At 39.3% G+C, this 12,407-nt stretch overlaps 1 protein-coding gene across 7 annotated transcripts in view; it reads left to right on the forward strand.

Moving 5' to 3' along the window:
• Positions 1-12,407, forward strand: part of LOC135224609 (palmitoyltransferase ZDHHC2-like) — a 268,190-nt gene that overhangs the window by 75,945 nt on the left and 179,838 nt on the right. For all 7 annotated transcript variants that reach the window (XM_064263775.1, XM_064263777.1, XM_064263776.1 and 4 more), the window contains exon 6: positions 482-608. In XM_064263775.1, the coding sequence (XP_064119845.1) occupies positions 482-608 (127 nt within the window). The remainder of the gene's footprint in view (positions 1-481; positions 609-12,407) is intronic.

The following is a 12,407-nucleotide window of genomic DNA, read 5'->3' on the forward strand; positions in this document are numbered from 1 at the left end:
TCAAGTATTTGCAAATTTTAGCTAATCAAGGGGGAGTGTTGGAACACATCCCCTTGGAATACTGGGGGTCGACTGCATACGTTTCAAGAAATATATATAATAAATGAAGTTCATTGTATTCTAAGTTGTAAAATATCTAATTTTACTTGAAATTATGTTTTGTTGAGAAATTGTTTTGTTAAGAAATTATGTTTTGTTGAGTGGTTTGAGTTGAACTTGAATATTAAACTGTGTCATGGCAGATTATGGATATGTAAAATAGATTATCAGGTAATGAATTTAAACTACATTTAGTATTACATTTGGAAACTCTCATAGGCTTAGTAAGTATTTTCTAATTTTTTTACCTTATAAGATATTTTTAAAGAAATCCGGTTGGTTTTTATAGCTTTTATCCTAGTTACTACATTACGTACTGTTTTTGTTTATTAAGATGTTTGACAATTTGAATTTTCTCTAAACATCATTTTTTATGATTCAGTTTCGGTTGCCACCTGCGGAACTAGATCGATATGAGTCTGCTGAAACTGATGAAGCTCGGCGTGCTGTTTTAGAGGGATTCACACAAAAACAAAACCTGCCAGTCTACAATCGCACAATGACGGGTGGTAAGTGTTTATGAAGTGATATTGTGAGCCTTTCACCATAAATTTTTGGATAAGCTGGAATGTTCTTTTTATTTTACATTATTGTAATTTCATGATACAGGTACACCTTAACTAAGCCACCACCATTTAGACTTGGTGAATATTGAATTAGTGAAAAGTATCAGTTCCTGAAGGATTGCATCTAAACAATAGCTCACTACTTAATTGTTCCTTTAGAATATCAAGTACCATATATAATTGTGTAATGGTTTACTTGACACTTATTCCCAAAAATATCAGTTTTTGTATTTATGTACTCTTATGGACAGCGTTAGTCCAGATGTTATAGTTGTCCATAGTAGGCAATATTAACTGTAAATATGTCTACTTTTGACGTATCAAAGTATGAACCAACTTAAGTATAAATACCTTCAATGGGTTATTGCTTGAGACATATTCACATACATTTAAGAATTAAGTACAAATATATAGTGCTAAAAAATTGTATCACGTAAGTAAACTAGTCTTGTCTTTTGCAGTGCTATAACTGGGGTGGAATATTGAGTAAAATATGTTAAAATATGAGCTTAGTGGTTTGCCAACAGGTGAAAGGATCTAGTGTAACCAAAACAGTTTTGGGTGGCTGGGAGAAATTTCAAATTATAATGTTGCCCCTGGAAATTATTAATGTGTGCAGAATTAGAAAGAGAACCAGGCTATAGATGGACTTAATTGGTGAATATATATTTGTATATTAGTCTTGTCACAGTCGCTATAGACCAGTTGCTGGTGAGTCGTTTTTATGTATAGTGTACGTAAGTATACTGTACAAAGAGCTGGAAAGTCTTCAGAATATTGCCTTAAGGGGGCTGGCCAGTACCCCTATATATGGTGGTATAGGGCGAAAAATGCAGTCACGATAAAATTCACGGAGCTTCATGTGGCAATGGAGAATGCGTATACGGAATATTTCATCAAAATTCCTCTTGCTTTTGTAGTTACAGGGTAGTTAGTAAAAGTAACTCAATAAGCCAAAAACACTGATCTGTACAAGAAAATGCAATATTTCTTCTTTTATCGTAAATTTTGATCATTGTCAAACAAATTGTGAGCAATGGCATCTGTAGAGATTCCATGAGTCTCAGGAGGGAAAGTTCTCACTCAGACTCAGCTCAACTTACCACCCATCAGTGTGAGCAGAAACATGATAGAGGGTACACGTTCGAGTTTCACCTCTGGCATTCACTAGCTTTTAGTGTCTGTTTTTTCTTTGTTTCGGCAAGAATTTCATCACGCCAAAGAGGAAAACACATCCAAAACATCTTGCTAACATACAGAAGATCATAATATCAGCAATATTAGCATAGTTTGTGAATAGAGAAAGAGAGAGGGCTGCTGTCCTTGAGCAAAGGGATCTTCATTTATGATAAATAACAGTTTTAGTTTATTAATACCCAAAAAGGAATATAAAATTTGTTTTGGCAAGAATTTCATCATGCCGAAGAGGAAAAGTAGGAAAACATCTCCCTAACATACAGAAGAAGAAAATTTGCTCTAATAAGCCAAGTTAGTGAAGGAGAGAGAGTGTTGCATAGGAAGGAGTGCCCCGGGCTATGATCAATGAGCAAAGGGATCTTCATTTATGATTAAATTTGATAAATAACATAGTTTTGGTTTATTAATACCCAAAAAGGAATATAAAATTCATAATAATTATGATTTATTAACATTTTCTTTGTAAAAATCTAAAGAAAAACTGAATGCCCATATCTCAAAACTATACTTATTGACCTTCAAATTCTATCTTCTCCCTTAGTTTTAAAGCTATAGCATTGAAATTTGGTATACGTATAACATGGAAAGACATTGTAGAACAATGAAATGAAGGCCTTCGTTCATACGCGAACAAACCTTCGGTCTTAACAATAGGATCATTTCTAGCGCCTAGCTGGATCTGGTTAAAACGCAGATAAGCAAGGAATCTTGTGAGATGTGGGTACTGTGCGTATATCGGGTGAAGAGTGATCAAAGACCACGCACCTACGCCACTACGTCTGTCTTCTTAACCACCTGGGCGAGAGTTGTGGTTGACCTCTGACGGCCTTTACCTGGTTCTTTGCCCGCTTTGATTGTGTTTAGTGTGTGTGTGTGTGTGACTGTTATTATGGCTTCTTCTGCTCCTTCTTGGCCTTGTCAACGTGTGTGCCCCAGAACTCCAGGTTTTCCGTGTTCTCGTTTTTTGGCTTCGGCTGCGACCGACCCCCACATCACATGTAGTAGGTGTCGCTCTAATGTTTGTACAATAACGAATCCTTGCATGGAATGCCGTGCGTGGCCTAAAGAGCAGTGGAATTTGTTTTAAAGCATCTTCCCGATGCTTCGTCTTGTGCTGCGTTCACACCCCATAGTAGTTTTGTGCCTTAATCCCCTTCCTTTTCTTCCATCGATTCGTCGTTGGAGGTATTGGGAGGCCCTCAGGCTAATTTTTGTAATGTTGCCCTTTTCTTCTTCGGGAGTTAATTTGATTCCTGGGAGGGAGGAGGCTTTTTCATCATTCTCCTTTATTCCATAGTCGGAGGCGTCCAAGGTGGGGGCAATTTGGAAGGCGCTCAGGCTAGGGGGTTCTCCATCCTTGGAGGGGTTGCTGGTTCCTGTGGTGGCTGCCCAACAGGTTGTGTAACTCATAGTTGCCCTTAACAGGGCACTTGTATCTTACCTGAGATGATTGTGTGGATGAGAGGATGAGTGAGTTGGTTGGTCTCCTTCTTTCTCTTGTACCTTTCCTTCTTCCTTCGGGCGGGTTAAGGAATAGACACATCGTTCGCTGGTCTGGCCTGATACAGGTGAGTAAGGTAGTCATACTGATAGCATGGTCGCTTAATATACAAATATCAAACCCTCTATTCAGTAGCATATGCTCCACTCCTTGGCAAGGAGGAGTTGGGAGTGGTACAAACCCTGGTGTGTTGGTTTGCTATTGGACAGTCAAATTTTCTCTTTGGTTCCCTATACAGGCAGTCCCCGGCTTACGACGGGTTCAGCTTATGACGTTCCGAGGTTACAACGCTTTTCAATTACATTTATCAGATGTATCCAGGTTTATGATGCATGTTCCGGTGATAAAACGCTTACAATGGTGATCTGGCAGAAGAAATATGACTCCAAAAATGCAGAATAATCAATATTTTAAGGTTTTTTTTATGAAAAATGCAATAAGAATGCAGTTTACAGTTTACATAGTTTTTAATGCAGCCAAAGCATTAAAAGTAAGGTCTTCTTAAGATTTGTTGCGATGTTCCGGCTTACTACGATTTTCGGCTTACGACGCGTCTCAAGAACGGAACCCCCGTCGTAACCCGGGGACTGCCTACAGTGATTCTTCCATATATCATTGTACGTCACTCAGTGTCTGATTGGTTAGGTATCAGTTTATCTCGTGGGCTTCAGTCCCTCTCCAAAAGTTTTTTTTTTTTCTGGAGCTGGATTGGTGGGTAGGCTCCCAGCTGGTTTAGGATGTCTTGTACCTCCCTCCAAGTATGAGTCTATCCTATTGTTAAGACTGAAGGTTTCTTCACGTATGAACAAGTGACAAATTTTCTAAGACAATTTGTATTTTTCATAGCTACAAACCTGAGGTCTTAACATTATACTGCCCACCTCTAGCCGCCCCTGTGTTTGTTGAGACATCCTGAGTTTGGAGAGACTGACGTGGTGGAATAGGTGCGTGGTCTTTGACCACTCTTCACCCGATGTATGCATGCGTTGCCAGATCTCTCAAGATTCCTTGCTTTCATCTGCGTCTTAACCGGAGCCAGCTAGGCGTTAGAAATGATCCTATCGTTAAAATATCAGGTTTGTAGCTCGGCAAAATACAAATTGTCTTAGAAAATTTGTCATTTTTTCCAATTTTTGTTTAGACAAATTTTTCCAATTTTTGTTTAGTTTTTTCTCTTAAATTTTTTTTCGTGATTTATAGGGTTTATTTTTTTACCATAATGAAAAATTTTCATATCTAGCAAAAGAATGACTTTTAGAAAGAGACTTCATTTGATCGGAGGTCTACATCAGGTCTATATATGGTAGTAATCCCAGGTCTTAATATTAAGTATCAAGGGAACAGATAGAATTTGAAAAATGGCGATTTTCGAAATAAATTGCCTGGCATCACAAAACCGGTCAGAGGCTAAACTCACATGCAGTTTGGAGATGTCCCAAGTCACCTTATTAAATGGTATAGATGTCAAAGTGCTGTCCTTAAAAAATGGCATTAGCCGGCCGGCCCCCTTAACAATCATGGGATGGATACAAAATAATCTATGTATTAATATTTTTTCCATTTTTCTGATATTTTCTTGGCCTTGTACAGATTTTTGTTCTGTTTACATATTTACGGTACTACTTTTCTGACTAACTGACCCTCTTCTTTTCTCAAAATCTTGATTTGCAATATAATCTTCTCTAATTCTCTGACCATAGATCATGACATTCGCAGTGAGATGTTCTCAAATCATTCCCTATTTTCTGTGCGTATGTTTCTGCTGCGTAGAGTAGCATGTGCCTTATGCGATCACTTTAATTAAATATTTGTATATTATACTGGCAGTCCCTGGTTATCAGCAAGGGTTCCGTTCCCGGGGTTTGCCGATAAACGAAAAGCCCCTTTAACTGAAACTCGGCGATGTATGGCGCTGATAACCAGTTCCGGTGCCATAAGCACCTTATGGTGCCTCTGTTAGTTATGTTATGGTGCCATAACTATTATTGGTGCCTTATGACACCAATAATAGTTATGGTGATTTATGGCAACCTGTTATGGCGCCATAAATTGCTGATTAGCCCCTTAAAATCAGATCACTGATAACTGAGTCCACCGATAATTGGGGACTGCCTGTATAAGTAGCTTAGTAATTACATAACTATTAGTTTCTACTTAAACAGCAGCTTTAGATTTTGAAATTTGCCGTAGTGCTCTTTTGTTCTAGGTGTAGGTAACTATACTCGGTTTTTTTCCATCTGTCCGCCTGTGGTGGTTGCGTATGGTAACACTGCGTCCCGGGCTTTAGATAGTTACATTCAACAATAATAACAATATCCTATTTCGAATATTAACGGTATAATTCTCATACAAATTATTAAAACACTTTTCAGTTGCAAATGTACACCCAGATATCCTTTTATTTACCTAAAACTTACACATAGCGTGACTATCTAAAGCCCGGGACGCAGTGTTACCATACGCAAACACCACAGGCGGGTGGACAGATGATAAAAAAACAGAGTATAATCTCACCCACTTTTGGGGAAGAATTGGTACAACACAGCTGAATAGCTCAATTTGTTTCTGCTGCTCAGTGACTGAACATCAGTTGTTACCAACTTTGGTGTTTTGTTCAGGATTTGTTCACTGGATGGTCTCAGTTTTTGCCGAATTTGGTGAAGTATCTTACATTTTAGGTAGGTTTTGGGCTTATTATGTTTAGGATAGTTTAGCAAGATTGACAATTACTACTGAATTTTGACTTTATATGTTTGACACTAGTGCATCTAGTAACTGGTATTGTAGCAAGGGCTGCAATACCAGGTTGAAATAATCTAAATATGACTCTTATTCAGTTTACTTTCATTGCAGAGGACAAGTTTGTTCTCCTGACTTGACTTTCAACGAGTGTAAAGATTGGAACGGGATAAAACTTTAACATTAATTTGGCTAAACTTGATAGGAATAGACAGGAAGGCAGTCGCTAGAGCTGAGGCTAGGAAATTTGTCTCGTTAGCCTAATATACCTGTGCTTTTGATGCCTGTGACTTTTTATTCCCCATTCTCAGTCCTCTTAACACGTACATCCACTCCACTACGTGGCTCCCAGACTTCTGAACCCAATGCCATGGCCAGCCTCGAAAGTAGGATAGACCAAAAGTTTGGTATAGTGGTTCATACTGTTGCTCAAAGTGGAGGTTTAGTAAAGATCCTGATGGAGATAAAATTATTAAGTAATATTGGTGCAAGTGTAGTGCCAGTGGGTGAGGTGACTGCCCATCCCACTGACGCTCCAAGATATAGGTCAATGTCAGACTCCCCTAATCTTGGGAGGAGGCAAACAGAAGATCCAAGGCAGGTTGTTGGAGTTTGCACACTGGTTGTTGCTCCCTCAAATGAGTCTGTTGTATGTAAGCAAGACTTGTTGGACAGCCACTGGAAAGTTGTCCAAGTACACATATTATTGTCTAGTGGTTCAGACTCTGATGTGAGTCGGGAGCATAGTGCACTCTCCGTGTGTTTCTAGACCATTGAAAAGGTCTGTAATTGTCTTAACACATTTCCTTGCTCCCTCATAAGCAATACAGGGAGCAGGAACATAGTCTCAAACTGTCCTGTAGTTTCTGGGGGTGCAAGTGCCCAGGTGTCTCCAGTGTATGTAACTCCTAAGCAGGCTTACCTAAAGAAGAGTTCTGAGTACTCAGTGGAATCGGAACTCCCAATGGAATCCGAGCACCCAGTAGAAGACGAGCCCAATTGGAACTGAGCACAGTGGAATCCAAGAGCCCAATGGGAGCCAGGCACCCAGTGACTTCTAAGTGCCCAGTGGGAGCAGACCACCCAATGGGAGCAGACCGCCCAGTGGGAGCAGACCACCCAATGGGATCTGTGCACCCAGTGGGAACCAAGTGCCCAGTGGGATCCTAGCACCCAGTGGCTTCAGAGTGCCCCAGTAGAAACTGAGTACCCAGTGGGAGTCGAGCTCCTGGTAGATTCTGAATACTCGGTATTAGGCGCTTGGTTTATTAGTAACATTCAGTGTTAAACCCCTCTGTTGATGAGTATTTGCCCGTGTCAGACGATTCTTCAGTTTATTCTCCTGTGTCAGGGGAGCGATCTGTCTATGTACCTCCACATGTTAGTGTGGCACTGACACCGTATAAGCATTCAGCTTTGCCTTTTGTAGGTCTCGATCCACCAGGCTCATTAGCTCAGGACCCTTCGTTAGTTCCTATCCCAGCTTCATCTGGATAACACTTTGGCACTTTTGGAGAAACCTATGATTATATCTCAGATCCCAGAGGGAGATCAACAGGACTTAGCTCCGTCTTTGATTTCGGTGGGAGAGGACTTCGAGCAAGAGCAGCCTGCTTCTTCATATGCTTCTCTTTTCAAGGACTTTGTGTTTTGCTACCCGTAATACTTCACTCCAATTGCTCCAACATCTCCTGGATCTGCTTTCATAATGCGACAACCCACAGAGTCCGCCAGTCTACCTAAGATGGTCCTCTCCTTCTCTTCAAGAAAGGCTCTGTCAGGAATTGATAGTTGGTTGTCAGAGAAGAGGAAGATAGACAGGGCAAAGCTGTATTTTGTTCTCCTCATCTTCCCAAGAGGAAACATCTCTCATATGCCGCCGGGAAGTTCCTTCATTGGGAGTTTCTGCCTCCTCCCAAGTGGACTTCTCCAGCCTAATCGATCCTGCTAGGAGATCAGTGTTTAACTCCTTCAAAATCATGTTCTTAGCCCCAGAACTGGGCCGTTGCATGACTTTTAATTTTATGAGATCTTCAACTTCCATGACAATTTTTCAGCAGACTGGCTTGAAGTACTCTCTTGTACCGACAAGGCCATAAAAGATGGATTTACAAGTAGGCTGCAATATGGTCCTCTGGGCACCAGGCATCTCCATTTTTGGAGAAAATAGGAAGCCAAGAATGTAGAGCCATGGGTGTCGTAAGCCTTCAGAGTGGTATTCCATCCCCTTCACAGATAAACCTTCCTCAATGTCATTGCCCGTCGGCTAGAAAGCCTGCTCAATAGGCTCAGAGAGGTTTTCATCCTTCTCGAGATGGTTTCTTATTTTCTCAGAAGAGAGAGCTATAGAAGTGGTTGAGGACATGAGGGGTTTTACAACTGCCTGTTTGTCGTTTCCAAGTCATTGGGAGGTTGGAGACCTGTCCCGGATGTAAGCGCCTTAAAGTTTTATGTAAATGTAACAAAATTTGGAATTCAAACAAACAATTCAGTCCTGTCATCTATTGGCCAAGGAGACTGGATGGTAACTGTCAACATGCAGGACGCCTACTTTCATGTTCTAATCCAGCCGGTTTACAGGAAGTACCTAAGGTTTGTATATCAAGACAGGGTCTTCCAGTTTTGGGCTCTGTTTCGGCCTATCCACAGCCCAACAGGTTTCACCAGTCATCGCCCCTCTAGCAAAATGGCTACATTTGATGGGCATAAATGATACAGTGGACCCCCGTATTCACATTCTAGACATTCACGGACTCGCATATTAGCAGATTTCTCTATGGACCATATCTACCCATTATTCATGGGACATTTGCATATTCGTGGTATTTTTCTATGAGAAATATCCACAAATTACCTTATTTTCTGATCATTTTCATGATGAAATAGACTTTTTGTGATAAAACTATTAAAAAACCAGGTATAAGCATTTTTAGTAGTTTTTCCTTTTTTTGAACTAACAAAATATGTAGGCTGTTCTAATCGTTTTTATAGGGGTTCTAAGTATTCGCAGGATTCTAACTATTTGCAGTGGGGGGTCATTTTAGTAGTTATTGTGATTTTGTTCATAATTAGACCCACTTAAAGTTTATGTCTAACAATTGAGCTATTAAATGAATATGAATGGATTTTGTTGCCTAATTGACAGTGAAACATTTTTTATAACCTGCAAAATAATTTTTCAACTGTTGACATGACTATGTTCATCTTGTAAATAGTTTGTTAGAATGTAGGCAATGATATGTATATGAAAAACCACTTCTCAGTCATTTTTTCATGTTTACAAAGCAGCCATGCTGATGAAGGACTTGGCTCATTTGAATGGATAGAGTAGGGCCTCAAACTTCGAACATAATCCGTTCCAGAAGACTGTTCGAAGCAAGAAAAGTTCGAAATATCAAACAATTCCCCCAGAAGAAACAAAGGGAATCAGGATAATTCATTCCAGCCCACCCAAAAAGTCCCCCATTTAAACAAATAATTATGTAATAAGTAAAGAATGCAAGTATGAAAAGGAGTGAGATTATAACTTTTCACAAAGTCGTCATTTAAACAAACAATCAAAGGTGTGCAGAAGCTGGATGTGGCACCAGTTTGTTTCATGATGTGGGGATGAGTTACTTTTACAGTGCTATAAAACTGTAAAAAGATTCACTCAGTAGGTATTTAAATGTAACCAAAAGAAGTGATTCGGGCGTATTGAGTAATGAAAGGGTAAAATTATTCAAGCCCAGCTCAGAAGTCAGCTGGAAGCGGGCCCCAGGCAGTAACCCACAACCTTCCCCTCCCTTTCCTCTCCAATATTTCCCCAACACTTGCTCAAGTAAGACTTTTGATTGTTTATTGTTAGTGTATTGCTTTTGATTGTTTTTATATTGTATCATGTTAAATTTATTGTGAAATTCCCTTCTTTTTTATTGTTAATTGTTACTGCTTTTATGTACATACAGTATTTTTTCTATTAGCTCTTCCCCTCTCCTTAACAATTTATATGCACCCTCCTCCTATTTATCTCACGATCCCTCACTGTTCATCTCAAATCGGCTGTGCTCACCGCAGTGACATACATATGATTTTGTTCATCTTTTAAGTTAAATTTAGTTGTGAAATGCATTATTCTTTTATTTATCTTTTTAATAGGGTTATCATTATACTAGTATATATTGTGCTTCTGGTTTTATGTACCTGTAAATGAAAAAAACATATTAAACAGTGCCTTATAATGAAAATTGGTTGAAAAGCTTTACGAAACCTTTACACATACCTTTGTTGGTGAGAATCTGGATTAGATGAAATGGAGGTGGAGGAGGGGAGGGATGGGGAAGGATTCATTTTTTGGAAGGGGAGTCCCTTTCCCTAAAAACCTCAGATAGGCTATGCTCTCGAGTTTTTTCTTGCTTAGATCTTTTAACTCCACTATTGACTCCTTATCATATTGATACCTCTCCACAAACCTCTGCACCTCTGACCACTTCTGCAGGAAACCTTTGATCCCAGAGGTAGGAATCACCTCCTCCTCCTCTTTGTCAGCAGCATAGTAATCCTCTTCCGCATGTCTGTCCTGTTCATTTTTTAGATCTTGGAGCTCTTCCCTCGTCAGCTCCTCCCTGTGGCCTTGCACCCACTCCTCTACATCATCTTCATTCACTTCTAAGCCCATGGACTTGGCTAAGACAATTTCTTCTACCACAAGGTCTGGCTCAAGCAAAGGTTGAGAGGGAGGGTCAACACTTTCAGCTTGGAAGCCCTCAAAGTCTTTCCTGGGCTGATGAAGGCCATTGAGCTTTCCAAGCTGACTAAAGTGATCTTATTGAGACATTTCTCCATGCTTTTTCAATGAGCCTCAAGCATTGTAGGATGTCGAAATTATCTTTCCAGCATTCCCTGAGGGTAAAGTTAGTTTCATTAGTGACATCGAAACATTTTTGAAAGAAAGGTTTTGTGTAATGTTTCTTGAAATTCACTATTACCTACTGGTCCATTGGCTGGATGATAGAGGTGGTGCAGGGTGGCTGGAACTTCACTGTCAGCCATTCAAACTCAGATGCTAACTGTTCCTCTATATCAGGTGGGTGAGCAGGTGCATTATCCATTATCAAGAGTGCCTTGAGAGGCAAGTTCTTCTCCTTTAGGGTACTTTTTTTAAACAATTGGTGTAAAGATTTCTCTAATCCACTCCATGAAAAATTGCCTGGTCACCCATGATTTTCTATTAGATCTCCACATAACACCCAATTTATTTTTCCTCACATTATGTTTTTTTAAAACACTTGGGTTTTCAGAATGATAGACCAATATGGGTTTTATTTTTAGTCACCACTAGCATTGCTACACAAAAACTAAAGATAGGCTTATGACCAGGCAATTAATGTAGGCTTATGACCAGGCAATTAATGTTCCTCCTTTGTGAATATAGGTCCTGCTGGGCATTTTCTTCCAGAACAGGCCTGTTTCATCATAGTTAAAAACTTGATGGTAAACAAACCCATTCTTTTCCAGGAAAACTTCAAATTCTTTTGCATACTATTCTTCTGCAGCCTTTTTATCGGCACTACTATGAGATTCAGGGCCTCTGTAACACTGTTTTTTCGCAATAACTTTTTATCTATGCATTTCATAAATATAACACTTATTCAGAATACATATTTTATCCACACATAAATTTTGACTGTGTTCTGCATTACGTAGGTTGAATAAATTTGGTACTTATAATGCAAAAGTGACTATTTTTGAAGACTGGCCTACTTACTCAGAGAAAAGGTTTCGAACGCACTCGTTACGTAACTTATGACAGCATTTCTTCCCTCTTTCTCGATGGATGATTGGCTATACGTAACGAAGGCTAAACCTCTGGCAACAATGACGTACAAATTTAAATACAAGCAAAGCAGTACACCTTTATGAACTCTGGAACCTCTCCACTGATAATTGTCGTAATGAACAAACCAACAAATATGTTAATAAATACAAAAACACTTCGATTATTAGTCTAACTCCCAAAATAAGTTTCCTAAGAAATTACAGTCTACTTTATAGGTCACAATCAGATTGACAAGATGTAGGGAATAGTTGGTAATTATCAAAGACATAGTAGACAAGCTTGATTTGATAACTGTTATATCCAATGTCAAGCAATTTTTATTTATTGGCTATCTACCTATTTACTGAAAAAAAAATTGCTTAAACCTTCACCAATAATTATCGTCAGAATGATGACTTCATGAGGCTCCACCCACTTTCGCCTCGTTATAATTCAGTATAACACTGAAGGCTACCATGGGCATTGTTGGATTAGAAAATTTAACTTC

Source organism: Macrobrachium nipponense, chromosome 12, assembly GCF_015104395.2.
Source record: "Macrobrachium nipponense isolate FS-2020 chromosome 12, ASM1510439v2, whole genome shotgun sequence".
Taxonomy (NCBI): Eukaryota; Metazoa; Arthropoda; class Malacostraca; order Decapoda; family Palaemonidae; genus Macrobrachium; species Macrobrachium nipponense.